Source organism: Molothrus aeneus, chromosome 1 (assembly GCF_037042795.1).
Source record: "Molothrus aeneus isolate 106 chromosome 1, BPBGC_Maene_1.0, whole genome shotgun sequence".
In the NCBI taxonomy this organism is placed as follows: Eukaryota; Metazoa; Chordata; class Aves; order Passeriformes; family Icteridae; genus Molothrus; species Molothrus aeneus.
Window position 1 is genome coordinate 54,232,550 of NC_089646.1, and position 25,985 is coordinate 54,258,534.

Consider the following 25,985-nt stretch of genomic DNA (forward strand, 5'->3'; position numbering starts at 1 on the left):
AGCAGCAGAAATTAAGACCAAATTATTTATACACCATCAGAAGGTACACCCTGTTTGTGTAGCTGTGTTTCTGTAGAATAATAATTGGCACCATGAGCTAAGAATAGAAATTAAAAGCTCCCATTGGTCCTCCTCATTTAAATCTGAATAAAGCAGTCAACTGCAGAAGGCTATAACAATATCTGCTTTATTTTATATATAAATAACATTAACAAAAATTAAATTTCATGTGTTTAAGATTGCAGTTTATACTCCATATACTGAGTACTTTACCCTCAGAAGAAATACTAGCCACAAAGTGCCAAACCTAATGCATCAGACTGTTTTGGAATGGGTCTCGTGCCAAGCACCAAGAGGTTTACGACTGCACAGGTTGCCTTCTACAAGACAGAATAAAGGAGAGGCACAGAACTATCTAAACATGTTCTGCCAAAATGAAGCAAGTCCTTAAAACATGATACTTAAGCGCTATATGACACTTAAAACATAATACTACTTTATTTTCAGAAGCATCAGCTATAGTGCTGCCTCACTTTAAATCAATGGACATCTATTTCCAGAATTTCCTTCCTAAAGTTTTGCAGGTACCCAAATTATCTTTTGATCCTAAAAAAGTACTGAGAGTAAATCAACGTTACATATTGCTACACCATGATAAATGGCTCAATCAGTTTGGCCACAAAAGCAATGCAGCTATAATACTTGAGGTCCAATTTACCATGCTGGTTTAGAGAGAGCTTGTTTTTGTTTCTACACAACACTATTAAGTGATGTAAATGTACTCTGACTGGCCTCAAAAGTTCCCTTTTGTAAAGCAAAGAACCTACAGAAACAGATCAAAGTAGTTCTCTCAGGAATTTATCTAGCAGTACCACCTAAAACCACCACTGATACACCAATGCACTGCTGTAGCAATTGATTCCTTTCTTAGAAACAAGAACTGTTTCTTCATTCACAGGACCAAGTGACTTCTTTTTTTTTCTAAGTTTTAGTGAAAAAGTACTTTTTTGACATCACTGAAGTAGTATTTGGATATATGCATTCTGCCAATTAATTTCCACACATAAGCAATCACTTTGCCACTTCAAACAGAAGTTTTCTAGTTTGATGGCTCAGCCAAAAGGAAAAATTGACACAACTTAAATACTCAAATGGCATAGGATTAGTTTTTCAGGCTAAGGCACAAATCTGTTTAGATGTCTAGAAAGAAATCATATATCTTGAACTTATGAGATAATACTACCTCTTCCACATTAAGTTTTTTTAAAATATTACATTGTAGAAATTCTGCTTGTGAACACTTATAATACAAACAGAGATTAAAACTGTCTCATTAGTTTCTTTAGTGGCTTTATTCATACAGTGAAGGTGGGAAGAAAAGAGTAATAGCTTAAAAAAACTGCCTGGAAGCATAAGGGGAACTGGCTCCTTGGCTTTGAATTACATCATGCAAACTTTCAGTCAACAATTAACTTCTTTATGAAGTTATGTCTTTACAATATTTAACACTTGTGCTATATAAGTTAAAACAGTTCCAAATTCTTTCAGAAATTCATATTTAAAATTAATACAGTCCAAAAGGCCTCAGTCCATTTGATCATATATTGATGGCCACCTCAGGGATCAGAGCAATTACTCATGAGATGTATAATAAATTCTTAGAGCTCCTGCCATATGCCATAAAGCTGGTTCTTTACTGCACAAGGAACCACATATCAATCTGCACAAATGTGCAGTTTACACTGAGAATTACAAAGCAGAATATTGTGCAGGGCAGAAAAGCACCAAAATATTCAATATCCATATCATTTTTTATTTTGAACACTGCACATGTAGTCCCAATTACTTAGATCTCTGAAAAGAGGCAATCCATTTCCCCAACTGTCAGGTCTGAACCCTTATTTTAATTACTATCTCACAAAATTTTTTCTTGAGATTTTCTTTTCTTAAGACAGCCATTCTTTGAATTCTAAGTAGCAGTTTGGCTAATTCTATGCAATAAGTAAAGGTTTTTGATGCTTTCACATCCTATAAGAACCTTCATTTCAGAACTGCTGCATGCAAATGTACAATGCAAATGTACAGAATGCTTTAGGAAGAGATGGTCAGATGGCCAACCACAGTACTTCTGATCACAGCAGCCTTTCTTTTAAGAAAAAAACCTGATGTTCCAAGCTACCTTTCATACACAATGTTTTTTACTTATAGATTGCTCTTCTCTCAACTCTCTTCTGCTTTCCATATAGTTTTTGAAATGTGGTACCCAGAAGTAGACTTCACCTTCCAACCTTACCAATGTGGAGCAGAGTAGAGAAACAGTCCTTTAGGCCATACTCATCTTTATATAATCCAGTATGGCACTAGTCCTTCATCTAATGATATCATCACTGACTCAAGTTCAACTTTGATCATTCCCCATCCTTACAACCAAGTCTTCCGAGAACCCTCTTCTAACCCAGTGTTCCCCATACTATATTCAAATTATATTATATTGATTGTTTTTGATTAAGCACAGTACATTGTATTTGTTCCAATCTTTAATTCTACCCTTCCTCTTATATTTATGTAAACAATTTGGTCAAGGTAACCTTTAATTTTAATCCTGCTGTGTCAGTTGACTCCCTTCAGCTTTGTGGGTTTTCAGAGCTGCATGGAGCTCTCAGGCCACTAAAAATGGATCTTTTACATTAGGACTTCATCACATCACCGTGTTGTGTTGACACAGAAACTGTTAGGAAGGGCTCCAATTACAGGCTTCAGTGAGAAGAACTGAGCAGAGCCCCCTATGACTCTTTTGAGAGTTAGCCAGACCCCCAGGAAATATTCTAAAGGACAATATAAGTCTGTAAGGGAAGTGATGCCTTCTACCTGTGAAACACCTCCAGGTTCTTCCTGTCTCTCAAATCTAAACCCCACAAGCCCCCAGTAGCACATGATGGTATCAAAATTTTGGACTCACTCACATTGCAATCCATCATCTATATTAAGAAAAACAAAAAAAAAAAATCCAGAAACATCAGTTCTGAAGCATTTTCTTCCATTGTCATGAAGTATCCATAGCAAGCTATGAGAGAGCTTCTGATCCTCTTCAACCAAGTTTTTTTATTTCTTGTACATCACATTTTCCTAGCTTTTCTGTGAAAGAATTACTCAAAAGTGTCAAAAACTTTACTACAGTCAAAATATATAGCACAAGTTTATTATCCTTATATAGACAACCAATTATATTGTCTTAAAAAAAATTGTGTATCTGCTAATTAACTTGTCAAAAAATGGTCTCAGAGTATTTTATCTCTAGACTCTGATAAACTTCTCTTAACTGCCCACGCAGATAACTTCAAGCTATCCAAAAAAATGGTATATTAAACTCTTTAATCCATCCATCTTCCAACTGCATAATGTAAAAACTAGCAGATTAGAGAAGTTTAATTTTCTTTTCCAATGCTGGAAGACTCTATTTTTATTAAATCAAGCTCAGGTAGAAGCTTCATATTTTTCCCCTCCAAATGCTTTATTCAATCATTGTGAGCACTGAAGTTCTTACCTTAAGGCTTGCAAACTTGTGATTTTTGTTTTTACTTAAGAGCTGTATAATGTTCACAATTTTCCAGACCTCCCTCCTTATTCTTAAAACACATTAAGAACTACTGGAAGCACGATACTCAGTTTGGTCTGACAATGCCTCTTTTACACATCAGACAATGCATTATTTTCCATTAATCATTTATTGAAAAAAGTCCATGAACATGTTTTACTGAATACTGGTACCACAATACTCAGTATTACTTTTTGCACTTTCCAAATTCCTTAACTAACATATTCTCCAAGGTTTGCTGCTTTTAATATACTTAAAAGTCAGTGATAACTGTAATTATCAGTTAATTCTTTTAATTTCCAATTCATTCTGCACATCATCCTGCTTCAATTGACTATTTGACTCAATCAGATGTTTTGCAATGAAGGTGAGTTTTTTACTTTCCTCTTTGGGTTTTTTTTTCCTTTTCTTTCTCCTAAATTGTTGTGTCTAGGTTTTTTTGGGTGGGTTTTGTTTTTATGGGTTTGTTTTTTGTTGTTGTTGTTGTTTTTTGGTAATTACAAAAAAAAAAACCCAAAGAACTTTTTTTAGCAACTTTGGGTCACAAATTTTAAAAGCTGTTGAACAGATTAATGCTCAAGACCATTCATATGGCTGCTATTATTTAGTTTCAACTACAACCATTGCCTAGTCAGCTTCTGAATACCTGACTTTTGACTAGCCTGCTATCAACAAATAATTTATACCATCAAGAAGCTATTTTGCTCAACAATTTTTACAACTTAAGCTATCATTTTTTTGGCAGGTAATCTATCCATTTCTATCAGGTAACTATATCCAGATTTAAACAATATAGAAGCCACAAAACCATCAATAATCAGGGGAATGAATGGGCATGAAGACACACCCACTCAAAGTAATGTGTAATTTTATGGGCCGGAAACATTTGGTAAGAGGAAGTCTAAAAACTGTACCTAATCCAGGCAATTCCACATCTTACCACAGTTAGTTCACAAATTAGAGGATCTGAAGGATGCTTGGGCTAGCCTTTGCCCAGCAAAACACATTGCGGTTGTCTTTTCCTTCCTGTTGTGAAAATACCAGAGACAAAGTAGTATATGCACCAAAACTATAACATTACCTCTTCTCAGGGAAAGCCACTACAAATTATCTGTACAAAACAAGATACTGGGAAGTACCAAATGCTTCTTAAGTTGTTACTAAACATTATGTAAATGGGGGGAGTGAAGAACTATTTTACTTTCCATAGGTTAACCAGAATCACTCAAGAGACATAGAGGACGTAATTACTTTTTTGAAATGTGTTCATTTATGTATCTTTACAACTTTATGTACATTAAATAAAACTACATATACAACAATTCCAGATTCATACCCATAGAAAACTCAGGTGACCCACAACACTATAAAACTTTTGTTACTCTTTCCACCTAATTTTTGTCTCTTTAGCAACATGCTGTTTGCCAACAGTTTAGTGTAGTCAACTGTATGTCAATTCAGAGTTAAAACTAAGTTTTGTGGGGTAGAGAGTGCAAATGCCCAAGAAATAGAAACTGTGAGAGTAACACAAAGTTAATTAAAATATCAATTCCAAAAACTTATCTTCATCGTTACTTTCAGTTGAAACTAAGTATATTTTCATGGCAGATTCTCTACAATTATAGCTATATTTAATGACAGATCCCAAAGAGTCATGATCAGTGACACAGGGTCTAGCTGGAGGCCTGTCACAAGTGGTGTCTCCAAGGTTTAGTCCTGGGCCCAGGATTGTTTTGCTTGTTCATCAGTGACTCAGGTGAAGGTGAACTTGCCTCCTCAGCAAGTTCACTGGTGACAAAAAGCTCAGAGAAGTGGCTGATACCACAGAGGGCTTGAAAATGGTCTTCAAAAGGGCCTTGAGAGAGATGGAAGAGAAGAACTGGAAGACTGAGAGATGGGCAGAAAGCAGTGCCTGAAATTCAGCCAAGGCAATTGCACAGTCCTACGCCTGGGGAAAAAAAAACCCTGTACCAGCACAGGCTGGGGGCCAAACTGCTGGAAAGCAGCTCTGTGCAGAAGGACCTGTGGGTCCTGGTGAACAACAAGCTGCCCATGAGCCTGCAGTGAGCCCCTGTGGCCAAGGCAGCCAATGGTCTCCTCAGGTGCATTAGGAAGAGCATGGCCAGCAGGTTGGTGGAGGTGATCCTGCCCCTCCACTCAGCCCAGGTGAGGCCACATCGGGAGTGCTGTGTCCAGTTCTGGGCTCCTCAGCAAAAGAATGACATGGAGCTCCTGGAGTGGGTCCATTGGAGGTCAATGGAGAGGAATAAGGGACTGGAACATATCCCTCAAAAGGACAGGCTGAGAGAGCTGGGCCTTTTGAGCCTTGAAAAGAGGTAAGTGAGGGGAAACCTCACTAATGTGTATAAATATCTAATGCGGGGGGCACCAAGAGGATGGAGCCAGGTTCTTCTCAGGGATGCCAAGGACTAGGACAAGAGGCAATGGGCAAAGACTGATGCACTGGAAGATGCACCAAGTGACCAAGCACTGGAACAAATTGCCTGTAGAACCTGTTATGTCTCCCTCACTGGAGATAGTCAAGAGCCAGCTGGATACAATTCTATGCTGTGTGCTCTACGATGACCCTGCTTGAGTCAGGAGGTTGGACCATATGACACACTTTCAACCTTACCTATTCTCTGGTTCTGTAATTCTGTATTCAATTTTTTTCATCCATAAATACAATAACAAGTCTTTACAGGAGTAAAATTTCTTTAAAAGGCAGAAAACTAAAACATCACATTTATATCCTCAGAAATAAAATTACCAAAAATACTAAAACAAGATTTTTTTATATCACCAGCAACATGCAAAGCAACCTGCATATGATATAAAGTATTACTTCCTAGAATATTAGGAAGAAAACAAACCTGCACAAAAAGAAGAATAATCACAATTCACATAGATTAGCAGAGCAAAGGGCTGGGGTAGAGAACCTGAGAGGAGTACATTTCATCATTCATAAACAAACTGTAAAATTCTTTGAAAACATATTACCTTCAGAGGCTTTAAGAAAAAAACAAGGTTTTGATGTGGAAACCATGTTGTCCTTTTAAACAGTGCCCTCTCCTGTTCAGGATTAAACTGTGACTTTCCTAGTGACAGCATGATGCAGACCATAATAGAAATGGTCACTCCCTTGCGACCTGTACATAATTTTCTTTAACCATCCAATTTTCCAGAACTTAAACCAATCTCAACCACAGAACTATCAACATATATTACATTTAAACTATTTCTAGCCAAGCAAAGCCAGCTTGTGAGTAAGAACAGGCAGTTTGGAGTTCAAGTGCACTCAAAGCAGCAGGAACATTGGGAAATGTCCCAGATATCCTCAAAACCCTGCAGCACTCACTGCAAAGCTGTATAGATTCAATCTGAGTAGTTTGCATAAGAAACTCAGTTCGTAAATCACAACTTCCAAAGTGTCGTAAAAGAGACAGCGGTCTAGCATACCTATGTATAAACTCTTCACCTACACATGACCTTAGACTTACTGAAAAAAATACACTATATTTCATTTTACTATTTTCAATTGTCCAAAATTTAGAGAGGCAACTCCACATAAAAATTTTTCCTGCATTAAAGAAAAATGGCTCAATACTGTTTAAGCTATAAAGTAGCATATTTTCTGATTTCTAAGAAATGTGTCTCCTAGATTTTATTTTTTATTTTTCTGCTAAAATATGTGACTATTCACCACAAGCAGGCACCTCCATATATGTTTCATTAACAAAAAGTAGTTTATGTAATAGAGTTCAATCTTGAATTTTAAGTTGTATAGGAATGAGAAGTTTGAATGCTTTCAAAATTTCTCACAGAACGTTTCAGCTGTTTTTAAAGACAAAACCAAAAAAGGAAGCAGGTTTGTTTTTCTACATTAAAAAATCCACAAATTACAGTTGCTTTCTTAAACCACCAAGAACTTTTCTTGTTTTAAATGAAGACTTGAAAGAGTGGGAAACCTTTTTGCATGGCTCTGCTTTTTTTTAGTGTTGTTATTTGTTGGCCATCAGAATTGATGAGAAAAGGAGGATAGAAGGAACATACACTAGTACAACTCAGATTAATTAGATTTCATGGTGATACCGTAGCTTAGAGCAAGGAGGGAAAAGTAAATAATAAGTGAAAAGTAAGCTGATAACATCTCTATGATAATTTATGTACCAGAAAGAGAAATGATGAAATACATACAAGTGTTGTTACATTACAGATGGCACATATGAACCATTCCCAGCCACATGACCAATGTGATGTATTCTGAGGACAGTCCAGCCTGATCTGGCTCACATCAAGCAGTACAGAACAGTAATTCCTATATAACAGGATTCACAAAAATAGTATGTCCTGGGCTGACTTCTATGATGCTTGTATCCCCAGTTGTTTGTTCTGTTTATTGTGGATAATAAGTTTTGCACCTTTAAGACTTGTTCCAAGAATGAAGGGGGAGAGAAGAAGCACACAGTTTGTTACCAGAAACTGCACTTGCTCCCCCACATCCTGCTCCTGGACTGTGTTGTCTGCAGCACAGACAGATGGTGGGACAGAGCTCTCCTTTGCTTTTAGTTAGGTTTTAGCTAGCTGAGGCAGAGAAGTTCACCTGGACTCTGGGTTTTCTTTTTCTTTGGACCTGTTTAAACCTGCTCTGGACTGAACACCCACAGCAGCTCACACCTGTGGCCCACCGGGCTGGGCCTGGGCAGCGGCGTTTCCAGTGCTGGAGGGACTGATAAGAGACTGAGTGAGCCAAGCTACAGCCCACGAAGGGGACTTTCTGAGTTGTCATCTCCTTTGGAGTTGGAAGAGGTTTTATTTTTTGTGCTGGTGGATGCTTTGCCTGTTAAATAAACAGTTTTTTCCACTTTTCTCCAAGGAAACCTTTTCCCAAACCAGCTGGGGGAGGAGCTGCTTGAATCTGCTTTCTAGAGGAACCCCTTTGGAGGTTGTCTCCCAAATTTCCTTAAACCGGGACAAATACAATCACAAGGAGTGCAGCACTCCAGCACCTGAACCACTTCAAGGATCTGGTAAATACCCTAATCCACAATAGGGTAATGGCTACTATCACTGTAACCACAAACACAAAATGCCAGCAGGTGCTGAACCAGCCACTGTGAGTATAGAGGGACAATCAGTATTTTTGATACAGGCCAGGATGCCATTGGCCTTCTTGGCTACCTGGGCACACTGCTGGCTCAAGTTCAGCTGCTGTCAACCAGCATGCTCAGGTCCCTTTCTGCTGGGAAGATTTCCAGCTGCTCTCCTCCCACCTGTAGAGCTGCAGGGAGTAGTTGCAACCCAAGTGAAGAGCCTGGTACTTCACCTTACTAAACCTCACACTATTGGCCTCAGCCCATCAATCCAGCCTGACCAGAACCCTCTACAGATTTCTACCCTCCAGCAGACCAACACTCCCTCCTAACTTGGTGTTGTCCTCAAATTTACTGCAGATGCACCCAATCCTCATGTCCACATCGTTAATAACTTTATTAAACAGGATTGGCCCCAGTACTGAAGCCTGGGGAACTCCACTTAGAAGTAGCCACAAATTTCATGTGGGCTGTGGGCCGGGCCATCCAGCCAGTTCTTCACCCAGCAAAGTGTGCACCAGTCCAAGCCATGGGCTGTCAGCTTTTCCAGGAGAATGCTGTGGGAGACAGAATCTAAGGCTTTGCTGTAGCAACATCCACAGCCTTTCTCCCATCCACTAGGTGGGCACTGTCATAAAAGGAGATCAGGTTGGTCAAACAGGACCTGCCTCTCACAAACTGGGCTGGCTAGGCCTGATCCCCTGGCTATCCTGCATATGCAATGTAATGCACTCACGATAATCTGTTCCATAACTTTCCTGGGCACCAAGGTCAGGCTGATAGACCTGTAGTTCTCTGGATCCTCCTTCTGGCCCTTCCTGTGGATGAGTGTCACATTGATCAACCTCTGCTGGGCCTCCCCAGTTAGCCAGGACTGATGATAAATGATGGAGAGTAGCTTAGTAAATTCATCTGCCAGCTCCCTCACTACTTTTGTGTGAATCCCATCTCACTCCATGGATTTGTGAGTGTCTAACTAGCACAGCATGTCACAAACTAATTACTCCTGGATTACAGGCAGTCTGTTCTGCTCCCCATCCCCATCTACCAGCTCAGGAAGCTGGTTGATAACCCATCTTTCTGTTGAAGATTGAGGCAATAGAGACATTAACTGCTCAGCCTTATTATCCTTCGTTGCAATATTCCTCTTTACATCCAATAGAGGTTGGAAATTTTCCTTGGCTATTCTTCTTCTTTTTAGTGTATTTATAACAGCACTTTCCACTGTCTTTCACAGAGGTGGCCAGATTGAGTTCTAGAAGAGCTTTTGTCTTTCTAATTTTCTTTCTATGTGACCAAACAACACCCTTGTTGAGTCTTCCTGAGCTGCCTGCCAGTTCTTCCTAAGGTGATAAACTCTTTTGGTTTTCCCCTAAGTTCCAGCAAAAGCTCCTTATTCAGTCAGGTAAGTCTTCTTCCCTGACAGGTTATTTTTTGGCACACAGGGACAGACTGCTCCTGTGCCTTTACAATTTGTTTCTTAATGTCTGTCCAGCCTTTCTGGACCTTTTTTGTTTTTAAGCGCTGTTTCCCAAAGAACTCTCTGAACCAGTGTCCTGAACAGGCCGAAGTCCAGCCTCCTGAAGTCCACGGTGGAGGTTTTGTTGACCCCTTCCTTACTTCATCAAGAATTGAATACTCCATTATGTCATGGTCACTGTGCCAAAGATGTCATCTGACCACCATATTTCCCACCAGCCCTTCTGTTTGTAAAAAGCAGGTCTAGCAGAGTCCACCCCTTGCTAAGCTCGCTTACCAGTTGTGTCAGGAAGTTGTCTTCCACACACTCAAGAAACCTTCTAGACTGCCTCCTCTCCACTGTGTTGAGTTTCTAGCAGACATCCCACAAGTTAGTCTCCCACAAGAACAAGGGCTAGCAATTGTGAAACATCAGCCAGAGGCTTACAGAATAGTTCATCCATCCTTTCATCCCAGCTCGGTTGTCTATAATAGACTCCTATCAAGATGTCTGTGTTGTTGGCCTTCCCCCTGATTCTTACCCACAGGTACTCAATCTTGTCATCATTATCCTTGAGATCTATGCAGTTGAAACACTCCCTAATGTACAAAGCCACTCCATCACCTCTCCTTCCTTGCTTGTCCCTTCAGAAGTGTTTGTAGCCATGAATTGCAGCACACCATTTAAATGCCTCATCCCATTTCATTTCCCTGATGGCAACTACATCACAGCTTTCCTGCTGCACAATGGCCTTCAGCTCCTCCTGTTTGTTACCCATACTGATGTAGATGCACTTTAGCTGGGCTATCAATTTACCCCTGACACAAGCATGCCACCCCAGATTTATCTCTAGTGATCCTGGTCTTACCTACTTCCCCCTTCAAACCAAGTTTAAAGCCTCCTCAATTGTCCCTGCCAACACACAGGCCTAGAATCCTTTTCACTCTTTTAGAAAGACAAACCTTATTTGCCTGCAGCCAGCCTAGTGCTGTATAAACTATCCCATGAGGGAAAAAGCCAAAACTGCACCAACGGCACCAGCCTTTAAGCCATGTGTTGATCAGGGTTTTCCTGTTTCTTTCAGCACTCTCCCCTGCTAGTGAAAGCATTGAGGGAAACACCATCTCTGCCCTTATCCCTTCAACCAGTCATCCCAATGCCCTGAAGTTGTTTTTGATTGCCGTAGGAACTGTCTCGGCTGACCTGGAAATGCAGAATTAGATAATAATCAGAGGGCTGAATCAGTCCAAGGAGTCTTCTAGTAATATCTCTTACTTAGACCCCAAGGAAGCAGCAGATTTCCCTGTGGGACAAGTTAGTATATGGGGCCCCCAGTTCCCCTCAGAAGGGAGTCACCTACATCAATAACCCATCCTTCTTTTTTTACAGCTGTAGCTGTAATGTGGCTGGTTGACTGACTTGGCCCACATAGACCTTCACTATCACTTGCTTGACACTTGAGTCCCAGAGCCTCATACCTAGTCCCATGTCTCTTCACAAAAAAACCCAAACAAAACAAAACAAAAATACCCCAAAAAACCCCCCAAGCATATCTGAATGCAGCAAAGTCAACCACAGCACAAAATAGTTAGGAATTGTAATATCTAGAATCACATCACTGATGGTTTTGAAATCAATCAGGAATTCTTCCTAAATCAGTTTTCTGCCTGATTGTGCCTTCTTGCATGTCCTAGTCTGGTTGCTTCTTTTAATATGCTTAGATTGAGGCTTTGCTATTTACCGCCTTAACTCAATGGATTTATGAGCTGATTTTTTTTTTAAGGGCACTGGAGCTTATATTTTTATTCCTAAAAGATGCATCATCCTTAAATAGACATTGCTTATACCTGTTGAGTATCCAAGACTTAAACAACCATAATTTAGGATTTCAAGCTGCTTTATGAATGCCAAACAAAACATCAGTTAGGTCTTACCTCCCAAACACTTTCAACTTCAAGTTGCCATAGTCTATGAATAAGGCTTATTGTTTCCCATTATAGAACATAACTGTAAGTTATGCATTACACAAAGCTCTAAACAGCAAGATTATGTGATTTTTGTTCAGCTTGTCTTCCAAGCAGTGAAAGCAGAAGAAGTGACCTAGAAGTATAGAGGTGCTGTTTGATCATATAAGTATATGGTTAGAAAAGCAAAGGCTGACCTGGAGTTGAATTTGGCAAAAGACACAAAAGACAACATGAAAGCAAATCAGCAGCAGAAGGAAGACTAGGGAGGACATGGACCTATGGCAAAATAAACAAAGGCCACAAAGGTGGATGCATTTAATGCCTTTTTGCCTCACTATTTACCAAAAAAAGATGGCTCTCAGGAGTCTTAGCTCCCTGAGCCTAGAGGAGAAGTCTGCAGCAAGGAAGAGTTACCTCAGTTGAGGGAGCACTCAAAACTTATAAAAGTGTGCATCCTTGTAGCAGAGGACAGCAGTATTTTCTGCACTGGGAAGAGAGCCAAGCAGGCCAAGGAGGAAGATCCTTCCCTTCTTCTCAGCAGTCCTGAGGCCATATCTGTAGTCCTGTGCCTGGCTCTGGGCTACCCAGTACATGGCAGACACCGACTTAATGAGGCAAGCACAGTGCCTCATAAAGGTGATTAAGAGACTGGAGCATCTGACACAAAATGAGGGGGTGTTGTACCTCACGCAGATTGTTTGGATGTAATTTTAATTATTTCCCATCATTATGGGTACAGCAACTAAACAAAAAAAAAAACCAAACAAAAAACGCAAATCCACTTGACAAATTCTAGTTGTGAGATTATATGCACAAGCAAATGTGATAAACATTGTAGTAACTAGCCATTGACAAACCTCAATAGGTATTTAAACAAAGATTCTCAGCAAGCCCTGAATATAATTGTCTTTCTGCTCTTGACATTTTCAGACATTTGCCACACAAATATGATAAATACACCACAAAAGACTAAAAAGCTATTTGATTTCTATTAAATAACATCCATACCCAGTAACCAAAAAGACAAAGCCATTTATTCTACAGAAATTTAAGAGAAAAGCAGATTTATAACTAAGATTTTAAAACAGTATAAAAATATCTGTAATTTCTGCTGTTATTTAATTGCATTTTAATATTAGACTTTTCATTTTAGTGCTTGATTAAGATTTTGGGGATGTTTTTTGTTGGGTTTTTTAAGCAGTTTTTCAGACTTATTATTTTTATATGAATATCAGCATACGTGTGTCTACTTCCATCTCATTCTTCCCTTTATATTCATTATAAAGTACATATAATTCTTCTACTGTTTCAGTTACCAAGCAATAGACTGTAAAAAGTCATGCAAAACTTCCATAAACAGGTAACTGCACAATTCTGAAGAGATACTTCAGAGCAGTAAAAAACACTGAGGTTACCAGATTTTATTACACAATATGTAATTTAATTCAGTAAAACTGTTGGGAGAGTTAAAAAAAAAACATCTCAGTTTTCATATAGTTTAAAGCAAAATCCAAGGAGGCCAGCCCATCCTGCCTCCTTTGAAATCAATAGAACATGTCGGGCTGCTATGGCAATGACACTGAACAGCTACTAAGCTGTTGACATGGTTGCTTCCTCAGAAGTTTTCTATACCTGTTTTTGAACTGAACTCATTTAAACTCTCAGTTAATCTTGACTGATATCAAAGTAACATACTTCTATACAACCACATGACTTTTATAACATTTTGACTGAAATAAAGGAAATAATGAACATAAAGAATTGAAAATAAAATACCTGTTATTGAACAGTACACTATGTGAGGAGCAACCTTTTTAATGTCTTCATAACCTAGACCCATTTCAGCCAGCTTCCCAGGGACAAAGTTTTCCACAAAAACATCAGATGCTGCTGCAAGCTTTAGAAAAGAAAAGGATTAATAAAATCTGTTAATTAGCTCCCAAAAGTTGAATAAATTCCTATGTAACTTAATTTTAAAATCTTGCTAATCAAAATGGCTCCAGTCTTCCTGATAAAAGAAAAGCCTACAGAGATACTTTTTTGCCTGTCAGATTGTGCATTTCTGCAAGCTACATATTAGAGATGCTGAATATCTAGAAAGAAGACTGTCAAAAACCTAGAGTGATTAGACAAAACTGTGGTATTATCAGTATCACATCAATTTCCCAAGGCTTGACAACAGTTTACCAGAGCAATCTTCACATACATTCTTTCTACCCCCTTTTTCTTAAGAAAAGTGAAGTGATATATCTCCATTATTCATGTTTTCTCCATAATAGAAATAATTTTAAAATTATTTTTCATTTTCAAGTCATTGATTAGAATTACCATAACAAGGCCATATATCCAACTTCCTATATGTAGAATTAGAATAGGGAGCCCAACAACACTTAAAATTAAAAAAATTAAAATTGAGATCTTAAAGTCACATTAAATACAATAGTGGTGTCAAGTTCTGCAATATGACTTTTTTCATTGCTTTCAAATGAATGACCTAGTCCAAAAATCTGTTGATCTTGAGATTAACATATAACCTTGATTTGCTTTAAATTCCATCCTCTCTTATAAAAATTATAAGCAGATCTACAAATGGAGATTTCACTGAGACTAACACAAGTTGACTCCTGAAGCATGAGAACTACATGTCAAAAGACATATGTATGCCTTGAGGGACTTGTAGGCTTTCTGCCTGGTAAATTGTGTGGGGTATGTGTGAGTGCACAGGAATTTAAGAAATGCTCCCTAACAGGTACACATGTTTGTGCACTCATTTTTAAGCATAACTGATATATTAATTGCTTAATGCTATTTGCAGCCAATCAAGGAGTCACAGTCTCTGAAACTGCCATGTCACATGTGTAATTAAATATACAGTATGTTAAACAAGCTCCTACAAACTAGTGTCATCATAACAGAAATCACAATGCCTTTATGAAGATTAAGTTAAGGAGGTTTTATTTTCTATTGAAATCCATCACAGTTCATACATAAACACTTTTCAAACTCGTAATGCTACAGCTTTAGCCTAGTTGATTCAAGAGATGAAATTGGTTACAACTTCTGTATTGCTTTCACTGTGATTTTGTAATCTGTGAAAATAACAGTGATTGAATGGGCTAAAACAGTTGAAAGTTGTTGTCCATGTTATACTGAAGAACTACCATCTCCCACAAGCCACTGAAGAAGAAAGCATGACACCCAGTACTGCAACATGAAAAGCACCATACTTCTGGACTGGGCAACATACATGAAATGACAAAAATGCTAAGTGAGGATATAATGACTTGGGCCCAGAGTTTAGCAGGGTATATGCTCTCAGATAAAAGAGTTTTCAAGACACATTACAAGTGCTGTGCCAGTTCTGCATCTAAAGTTTTCATTTAAAATAGTTTTTAATGTATAAAGGTGGCAGTCTACATGTAGATCTGATGCTCAAGGAACCAAAAATTCTGCCATTTGTGGAAAACTGGATACACAGTCTGATCCAAACTGATGCCTTACATTTTAGCTTTTATATTTTTCAGATTCTATGCTGCATTAGTATATAACTCTGAACTTCATATAAAGTGTTAGCAACATCTCTTCACAGTTTAGTTAGACAAAACAATTCTTTTCTAGCCTAAGAACCAAGGACATCATTGCAGCTTCAGGCCCAAAAGCGAATTGAGGAGAGCAATCTGGGAGGATGGGACTTCATAACCTGAAGCTGTAATTGGACAATTAACCCCAATATGTAAATGGACCAAAACTTATAAAAGTGTGAAAACGTGTGACCTGTTGTCCATCTTGGGTGTAGCCATGGCCAGGCTCTTGTACTGCCCAAGGTGTATCCTTTGAAGGCCTTCTTAATAAATACCTACTTTAATCCTTTAACACTGTCTAGCCTCTGTTCTAGGTAGCCTCTCAAGGCATCAAAACAAACTATGTTCTTAAAATGCACAGAGATTTTCAGTCTCAATGGGGTCTTAAGTCCACTGTCAACTAAAATTTCATACTTCATGCCCTAAAATTCTTCTAAACATCACTTGTATTTTAACACCTACTAACAGAGCAATACTACACAGACCTGACTTGGAATACTATCTGTTCCAGAGAGGACACTGATAGGCTCAACATCTATGCCTCAGGAAATAATGAACAGCAGAGTTCATGCCAAAGCAATCATTAAGTTGAATAACAAAGAATGATGCTACTAACTTTATAAAGGAAACCATGCATATCTTTTGGAAGTTTTGGTTGGTGTTTTGTTTGGGGATTTTTTTGTGTTTTGTGTGCTTTGGTTTTTACAAGAACTCTACAGAGAAGAATCTGCATAACACATACATATAAACAAATACATGTATATATATGTGTGACTAGCTTGCTTTATCAAGTAAGAAAGCAATGCATGGGACATATTGACCTTTCAGCTAAAAATAGTGGAAGAGAAGTGCCATCACCTCCCAGTCAATTCAAGTCCCAAGTTCTTCATGAATAAAAAAATTTAAAATTCATTAGTTAAGGCTAAATAATCCACAGGAGAGAAGTATACTTAAGGTTCTTAAAATGAGTTTCTGACAATAACCAATAAATAATGTTCTAAAGAGAACAGAAAGATATCAGAGCATGGGACTGGCACATGTACAATCACTGAAGGCAACAAAAATAATTTTTATTCAGACAAACAAATATTTGGAATGCAAATTAACAGCCAGCCAAAAACACTAGAAGGGAAGAAAGGGCTACAAGTGACATAGAAAGAAAGAAATAAGTCACAGGAATAGTTTTGTGGAAATCAAGTAATCATGTGTGAAAGAATAGATCCTTGAAAAAATATTTTGTAGTGTTGTGCCAAAGGATGAAAAGCAGCCAGGATTCCTGATTAATAGATTTCTTCAGCTCACTTGATATTACTGACTAATTGTCAAGTCTATGTTTTTGACATATACTTGAGGACTCTCTACTGCTGTTTTTCTAACATGATTCTAAATTGAGAATTGCCCTCTTAAAACTACACAAAATATATGTGGGAAATAAAACCTTTTTTAACCATGATACATTGCTTAATAAAGGTAAAAATTATAACCTTATTACATTTCTTTGTAGCTCTTACACAGGTGACACAACTCATATTTATGTATGAATAAGCAGTGCCACAAACTTCAATTTATACTTTTCATCAGCTACTTTAAAGACATGGACACTTCTTGTCATAGTAACAAATACAAAGCTGAACAATGCCCAATTCTATACAGGTCTGTCCTGATGATAGCAGAAGACAACTGAAAACAAAAGCCTGTTATAAATAACTTCCCTTTACGCTTACTTTTTGACAAAACTCCAAACAGAAGTTTCATTTGAGATGAATAATGGAATGTCAAGACCTTTGCACCAAATGCTTTCAAAACATATCACTCAAAATCAAGGAGAAGGATGAACAACTCCACAAGTAGCATGACAAACAGCTTCATCAGTTTTCAACGCTGCTATATCACAGATAGGGATGGCATTGATTTAAGGAACAGAAAGCTATAGTGGTTATTAAAGCCACTTTAAAAAAGGATAGAAAATATAGGAAATTACTTTTTCACAGGCAGTCTCCTCATTTTTACAGCTAGTGTGGTAAATATTTAACAGATGATGCCACTTTTTCCTCCACCTCATCTTGACTCATAGGCCCAGCTGCCTTTAACTCTTCTAACACCTTCAGCCCACACCTGTGGAATCAGTGGACACTCTGCATAGTTTCTCTTTCACCATTTTAAAGGTCAAATAATAAATTAATTTTCTTTCACAAGGGCAAAAAATTTTTTAGCACTTAATTAGAATATGACTAGTTTATCCAAAAAGATGCCTGTGCAAAAATTTTTTTATATTGTGTAAAATTTTTCCGAATGAAAATTTCTGCTTATAAATTTTTTAGAAGATAAACACAGCTCCATAACAAATTAACAATAAATGCCTCTGTTCTGCAAAAAGAGAAGGCACTGTAGAATTATATCTATATATAATCTCCAGAGTATTTCTCTATGAAGTACATTTGCATAGATAACAAATCAAAAGCATCAGAAAACTTAATATATTTCTATTTTATGCAGTATTCCCAACAAAAAGTACTACCAGACAAATTCCACCTACTGCATGACACTAGTGTCCCTGTGAAAAAGGGATTGGAACTGATACTGAAACAAGCAGTAACCGAAGTCAGCTGCTACTACTGCAGGGCTTAAAACACACCACTAGCAAGTAGCAGATCTTGCATTTCTCAACAAGTAATAAATAAAGGGTTGACAAAACTCAAGTTTGACAAAATGTGATATTTGATGGTTTTATTATTTTTAGATAGAGAAATGGATCACCTTAAAGACATTGAAGTCAAATACTGAAAAAGAAACCAATACTAAGTTTCACCTACAGGACAGTGTTTTTCAGGAGGATGTACAGCAACTGAACACTGTAACATTCAAAAAACTGCATTTACTGGAGCACAGCATCTCCCCCTGACTGCTCACTGACTTCATCTGATCAGTCCATCTTGAATTGTTCTACTGCAGTAGTACAGCAAGATCAGCAGCAGCAACAGGAAAGGAATAGGCTATTAGACTATTTCCTCACAATATTTCATTCGAAGATTTTGATGATGTTTTCATGTCATCATGTAAATCTAAAGTCATTACAAGTTACACTGAACACGGAGTCTAAAAGCATATACTGTAATTTACAAAATTTACTGCGTGCATCAATTTTTTTTAAATTATCAAATTAATGTTTGAAAAGCAGAGTTTAATCCTTATTACTTAGTGTAACTTGTGAATCACTTAGGATCACCACAATACAAAACAAGGACACCTCACATGCTATTAAAACCTACCTCTTTGATTAGCTTTACTCCTTTTGAATCCTTCATGTTGATAGCTATACTCTGGGGATTAAAAAGAAATACAACAGTAATTTCTGTGGAAAAAATATGTGAAAGGTATTATCAGCCTATTCTAAACATAACCAACAGTCAAACTGCACACTATGGCTAATTTGGATAAATAAATTTTAACACATAGCCCTTCTCCTCCTGCAAAAAAAAAAAAATCTCTCAGCAAAACAAGCTGAACTATATCTCATTAATGAATAAGACAAGGAACAAAACCAGTCTGACAGGTGGGCAGCCTGTTCACTATATATTTACACAGGACCCATTATGGCAAGTACACAGGGGGACACCAGAAACATTTGTTTCAATGGTAACAAGCCATTAAACAATTCAGTTATGCCATGAAACTTCATTTTAAGTTTCAAAAGCTACATTTAGCCACCCTCACCATGGTATAATGGCAGCACTCTTCCTGCCAACTGACACAGGGCAACTGAGCTGATGCACCTGGAAAAATGATCACTCAAATAAAATACCCCTTGCTTTCAGCAGGTCTCATTTTCAGTTAATTAGCACCAGCAACTGAAGACCATCAGGAGCACTCTTGCTTTTTTATTTTGCCTCAGCTGCCCACAGCACAGTACCAGATATTTGCAATCTTTGTTGTTCTAAAAACTTAGGGATTTTCTCCTGAAATTTATTCATCATAACGTTAGGTCAATCTAAGTAGTGCTCCATTATATATGCTAAGAATCAAACTAAGAAGTGTTTTATATTCAGTTATAATTACAGAAAGCATAGGCTCATGTCCCATTCCACACCTCATTTACCTTTTTATTTCTATTGACACTAAGAAAATAAACACTTTCTGTCCCAGCAAAAGGTGGGCCCCAAGCTCTTGTGTCATCACCAGCTCCTGAAAGAAATACCATCACATATTCATAGTTGCCAAATATCACACACGCAACAAATAAGAATAAAAAGCTTTTCTCCAATATTACATTAAAGTCACCTAAGATTCATCTAGCAGGCAGGACAAATATTAGTTTAAAATATTTATTTTAGGATATTTATATCAAAAAAAAAACACCTAAAAAAGAATGCAATTAAGTGAAGTGAACAAAGTTTTTGCTAGTGTTGGGATTCCATTTAGTCTTGAAAATACTAATACTGCCACAGACCACTAGTGTATTTGCCGGTTTTTTGGTTGTTTTTCACTTGTGGGTTGGTATTTTGGTTGTTTTCTTGGGGAGCCTGGGGAAAGGGGAATTGGGAGTTCTTTTGGTAGTTTGTTTGTTTTAACTTTATATAGGCCTACAATGCAATTCTTTTTAGTCAGTCCTGAAGAATTTAGTTGAGTCTCTTGCCTGCACCAAGTCACACAGTTCATCTGGTCAGTAAGGTATTCCTGAAACACTCCGGACATAACATCAAGATATCACTGACAGACAACAACTGATTAAGTCACATGCTGCACAATGCCAACTAAAAGAAGTGCTCCCGATGGCTGGTGCAGGGTCCCACCTCCAGCCCTTCCAAAACTCCTGCCTTAAATGTGCTGCAGACACTGATATTAATATATCATTTATGCTTAATTTCCAATTTTTAACCTTTCTTAAGCATCATGAAGGCTAGAAATCTATTTTAAATAGAATTAAAGCTAAATTCAACTTCAGATAGAATCACTGTCCTGAGTGTTAGCAAGCATGTGCATTCCTGTATCTATTTCAATATCTAGCCTTCATCTACTTGTTAACTTCACATAACTGAAAACTTTCCTTAGTGAGGCAGCAGGGAAGACTGATACAGAAACCCAGATACAGAAACAAGCTGAAGAACCTTAGGTGGCATGTTACATAGCCACTGTCACAATTATGCTATACACTATACTAACACAAAAGTCTACAGCCATTTAAAATCTCCAGTGGCAGAAGTTATGCAAACATATAAATTGCTTATCAACATTTCTCAAAAAACTATTTTGGTTCAAGCAGGATGCTTAGGAGGGCAGGGGCAATCTCTTCTCTGTGTACTTTAGGTGAAAGTATTTTCACCTATTTTCAAAGGAAAACATTTCAGTAATACTTTCCCTGTAGAACGCTAGTGGGGCTACTGTTCTTTTGGATTAATACTCCTGTGAAAGTGGACATCCTCTCACAGAAAGAGAGGATTACTCACCTTCTAAAATGTTTGACATTTAGAATTCTGAAGCTGCCCTTCTTCTTTGATCACAGAAAAATGAAAAGCTCCAAAATCATTACTTCACACTTAATTGTTGACATTGCTCTGTTCTTACTACCTAGATGTTTGGAATACCACCAGTGTTGGTCTAATCTGATACTACAAAATGGATGTACCTTTGCCTGGTCACAAAAGTGAAAACCTTTATAACAATGGTCAGTAAATAAGGATGACCTATAGACTGATGTGGCAAAATCTTTGTCAAAAATTCATTGTTTCATTAAATGTCCAAACATTCAATATTTTCTATTACAAATAAAATATAGAGAATGTAGTATGTTTAGTATCTCAATTTATGTTATAAATTATTATAAACTGTTATAAAATATAGGGATTGTAATATTGTTTAGTATCTCAACTAATTTCACCAACTAGTTTCAAGACTAGTAATACCAAAAGAGAGAAACTCAAAGTATGGAAATTTAAAGGAAAAAATGCATTACACAACGTGCAGCTGCTATGGTATAATCACACACCTCAAATGCATAATGATACATAAAACTTAGAGCCAAGTGAGGGGACTATTTCTAAAAAAGACCCAAATGCCATGCAATTTGTTATTCTTCTTAAATGGTCTTCCAAACTAAGAAGTGTAGCTATACCATAAGAATGAAGCATTTTTTTCCATTTTTTCCAAGCATTTTTTACCCAATCCTTATAAACTGTTTGGATAAGAAGCACATGTGCTGAGTGGAAGAAGAAAACCACTGTGTTAAGCTAAAAAATATACAAAATTTCATTATAAGTCAATTATCCAATGTCCTTACATTATCTATATATATATACACATTTATTATCCAGTTCTTACTATATCTAAAATAAACAAATAAAAATCTTACCTGGTCTTTCCACTTTGATAACTTCAGCCCCTAGATCTCCCAAATTCATTGTGGCAAATGGTCCTGCAAGAACCCTTCAATATGAAAAAATAATATTGTTTTCTTAGTTTTTCCAATCAGAATATTTGCATTTAGACACACTGTTACAAATTATAGACAAAACACAAACCTTGTTAAATCAAGAATTTTCACACCATCCAATGGCTTTACATTACTAGCACCTGACAAGAAACAAAAACAGTGTTTTCAATCTCAAAAAAAAAAAAAACAAACACATTGTTTTTAGAACACTCAACATTCTCCCTCATCTCCCTTCCCTAATAAAGGATAACAAAGCTTTCTCAACAAGCTGGTTATTAGGTGCATACTACATTAGTAAAGCCTTTCAAAGTTGGAAAATCTTATGTATGACATTTCAGAACCTATTCTAACTCCCTAGCAAGTCTACAATAAAGCTACTTTATAGCAATACTTTATATGTGCCTTCCACAAACACTCAAACAGTTTTTAAAGGCTAATCTGAAGAAAGATACAACAAAAGCATTTTAGCAAGCAACATCAGAATGACATAAGCTAAAAGTAAGAGTACCAGACCAATGGCAAGCATAGTAGAATTCACGAAGTGTGAATTCTCACCTGTGTAGACCTATCCACTTGCATCACATACACACACACAAAAAGAACATCCCCTTTACAAAACTTAAGGCAGAATACATGAGCCAAAGAAACACTTTCAATGGAAGCTGCACATGCAAGATAATTACTAAGAAATCACAATGCTTTCTTCTTTTCCCTCACCCTTTCCAACCTGACCAAGTCTAAGAAACAACAGTAATGGCAATAAACATCACAGACAGAGCAAATAATCTCACAGTCTAGACTACAGGTTGGCCAACTATTTCTTTGGTGACATTAGGTTATCTTCTTCTCCCTCAGTCTTTAATTGAAGGCAAGGGACACAAACACTTCATCATCCTGTGGGGATGGTCATTCAGCTACTGTTTGGAAGGTGGTCTCTCACACAAAACAAAAGCACCTGGCCAGTAACACCACTGAAGTGACACATACCAGCTTGTGGCCTCTTTTTGGAGCTTGTCCTGGTAAGACAAGGATGTAAAACGTATTGTGGGGAGAGGGGTGAGGGGGTGGGAATCAAACAAACCACATTCATTCAAAGCCTGCAGGACACTGTGGTGCATCTCCTATATCATGCAGCAGTGCATGCCTGTACCACCTGCTCCACATTCCCTCCATTAGACCTGAACCACCATTCAGTCACCCTCGTAACTCTCCTTCCTGCATATGGGAAGAAGATTTATATCAAGAGAGAAATAAAAGAAAGCTACAGAGAAGCAGCAGTAGAAATTCAAGGTTTCTGCTAAAATATTTTCATTAACTGTACTGCCCTCAACGAGGAAACTTGCATCCCATTGTTCAACTTGAAGAAATTTTCCTCCATTATTACCACTTACTCCAGGGAGATTTCCATTTAACAGGTTTTGTGGTTTAATATAATATGCAGACTGAGCAGCATGTTGAAAACATATACATCTAGGCCACGTGTTTTGCACTTTCAAAGCCTTTAGGAAAACCTAAAGCCTACTACTCTCCAGTGGTTGCTACTCCTCTTCAGTGCTCCACACCTCCATGGGTTCCAGACGTTGGAAAACAGTTCTGCCAAGTAAACACCACAGACCCTCCAGTATAACTTTAGTTTTATCAAGCTGGATGCAAAATTTTCTCCACAAAAACCTCTACTCTTCTTTCCAAAAATATGTAAAAAGCTTTACTGAAGCTCCCCAAAAATTAAAAATATGTAATTTCAGCTTAAAAAGGCCATCTTCCTCTATTATTTCCACACCTTTTAGAGCTGCACTTTGATAGCTCACCTATTCTCATCCTGAACCAATATTTAGGGCTACTCACAGATACACTATCAGAACAATAGCAACTTTTCAGAGCAAACAGGTTCTCTGCCTGCAGTCAAGTTGTAGGAATCTATGAAGATATTTCTCCAAAAAAAGCCATTAAAATGTTAAGATTATGCTGTAAATATGTATTTATGCATAACTAAAACTGATGAACCCTTACTAACTATCATATGACTCACATTATGGCATCATCTAACACTCCATTCAGGGGTTAGGACTCTTCCACAGCTGGAACAGAATAGGAGAGCACAACTCTTGCTCTGAAGATAAACATATCATTGTGTTTTGTTGTTTTTTTTTTAATGACAGTAAATAACAGATATCCATGATGATGAAGAAATGCAAGAAAGATCAAAAGTTTTCTTTTGAAAATTGAGGAACAGACCTGTTAGTCTCTTCAGAATAAAAGAACGCAGATGTTCAGCAAAAAAAATATATATGAACTAGATTATATATGCAGTGTGACACTAATTTGCTGAAATAACTGCAGTAGAAAGCCTTTTGACATCAGCAGTTCTGGTACATGAATCCTGAATAAGGGAGTTTTATCTATTGTAGGAACAAAAAGAAACAAAACCACATAATAAACAAACACAAGAGATCAGAATTCATCAGCATTAACTAGAAATATCTCCTGAGTTTTTACTTTCATCACTAGCTTCCTAAGCAGGGACATACCCAAAGTTAGACTTCATTAGAATTCTGACTCAACAGTCTTAATTTTTAAAATGCAAACTCACATTTTCTCTTGTATTTTTGCTTTTATTTATACCAGTAACTTGATGACTGAATGAAAAATCACTCTCCCAGCTCTAACTATATCCTCTGTGTAAGCTCTTGATTCCCATGATGCTTGAATTTATTGTGAATTAGACTATCATATGTATCTTTCATAAATAACTTTGTTTAAGAATAAATACACCCTTTCGCTCTCAATATGATTTACACTCTCTAGCTAAGCTCAATAGCTTGTTCCAAGGTTGGCCAAGTCTAACAATACAAATAAGCAACCAATAGAGAGACCATTCCATAGAACAGAAATCAATTCTTGTGTCATATTCCAAAAATATTTTCTTTACACTTGTGACAGAAGAGGGCACCTAGAAGAGAGAATTAATATTTGCAACAATGCAAATTAAGAGATACCATTCCAATTACTTTCAATTCCAGAGGACATGACTGCTGCACAATCAGCACTTTTTCACTTTATCCATGCAGTAAGTTATAATCAAGTCCATCACTACCGTGGACTAATTCACAATCAGTGGGTACACTCCAGCCTGGAACACACTTGGTATGTTCATAGTAGGAGGCACAACTGCAAACTTCCTCCGATTCTAGTGCCAGCAAAGCTATTGTTACTATTTTTCTGTTACTTAATAACAGAGAAAGTTGAAGCCAGAGAACAATGAATTTGTTGCAGCTTTGATTTATTTCATTTCATTTTTCAAAAAATTTAAAAGCACAATTGCAGGCAGTTAGACTTTGGTAACCTTACAAAAAGATGGGGCCTGGAACACGGCGTGCCATTAGCCGGGGCTGCCAGGAGAGCCGACACGCTCCGTGTCACAAGCGGCGCGTCCTGCGGGCGAAGTCCGAGCGCCGAGGCCGTCCCGGGGCTGCGCTCAGAGGCCCCCCTTGGCCCGGCCCTCGCAGGAACCTCCCGCAGGTGTTTGGCGCCCGCGCCCCCCGAGAAGCGACTCCGACCCCCGCCCCAGCGGCACCGACGGGGTCACAGGGACAGAGGGGCCCGACGCGGCGGGAGAGGGGAGGCAGAGGAGGAAGAGGAGGAGGAGGGTGCGGCACGGCTCGGTACCTGCCGGGGGAGCGCCTCCGCTCCGCGCCCCGCCGCCGCTGCCCGGGGAAGGGGAGGCAGAGGCAGCGCTCAGGGCTCTGGCGCAGCCGCCGGCAGCTTCGGGGCAGGGGCTCCTCCAGAGCCCCCCGCAACACCGGCTCCTTCTTCCCAGCCCGGCGCGCAGCATCCCCGCCACTCGAGACAACACCGAGCGCTCA

At 38.1% G+C, this 25,985-nt stretch overlaps 1 protein-coding gene across 3 annotated transcripts in view; it reads right to left on the reverse strand.

Annotated features, from left to right (window-relative positions):
- The window catches only part of SUGCT (succinyl-CoA:glutarate-CoA transferase), a 316,585-nt gene extending 290,600 nt beyond the window's left edge, over positions 1–25,985 (reverse strand). For 2 of the 3 annotated variants that reach the window (XM_066544736.1, XM_066544744.1), the window contains exons 1-6: positions 25,789–25,985; positions 22,211–22,262; positions 22,042–22,115; positions 19,792–19,877; positions 18,965–19,015; positions 13,891–14,011 (exon numbers count right to left, since the gene is read on the reverse strand). In XM_066544736.1, the coding sequence (XP_066400833.1) occupies positions 13,891–14,011; positions 18,965–19,015; positions 19,792–19,877; positions 22,042–22,115; positions 22,211–22,262; positions 25,789–25,954 (550 nt within the window). In that variant the 5' untranslated portion in view covers positions 25,955–25,985. The remainder of the gene's footprint in view (positions 1–13,890; positions 14,012–18,964; positions 19,016–19,791; positions 19,878–22,041; positions 22,116–22,210; positions 22,263–25,788) is intronic. The other variant, XM_066544754.1, reaches the window with a different exon arrangement.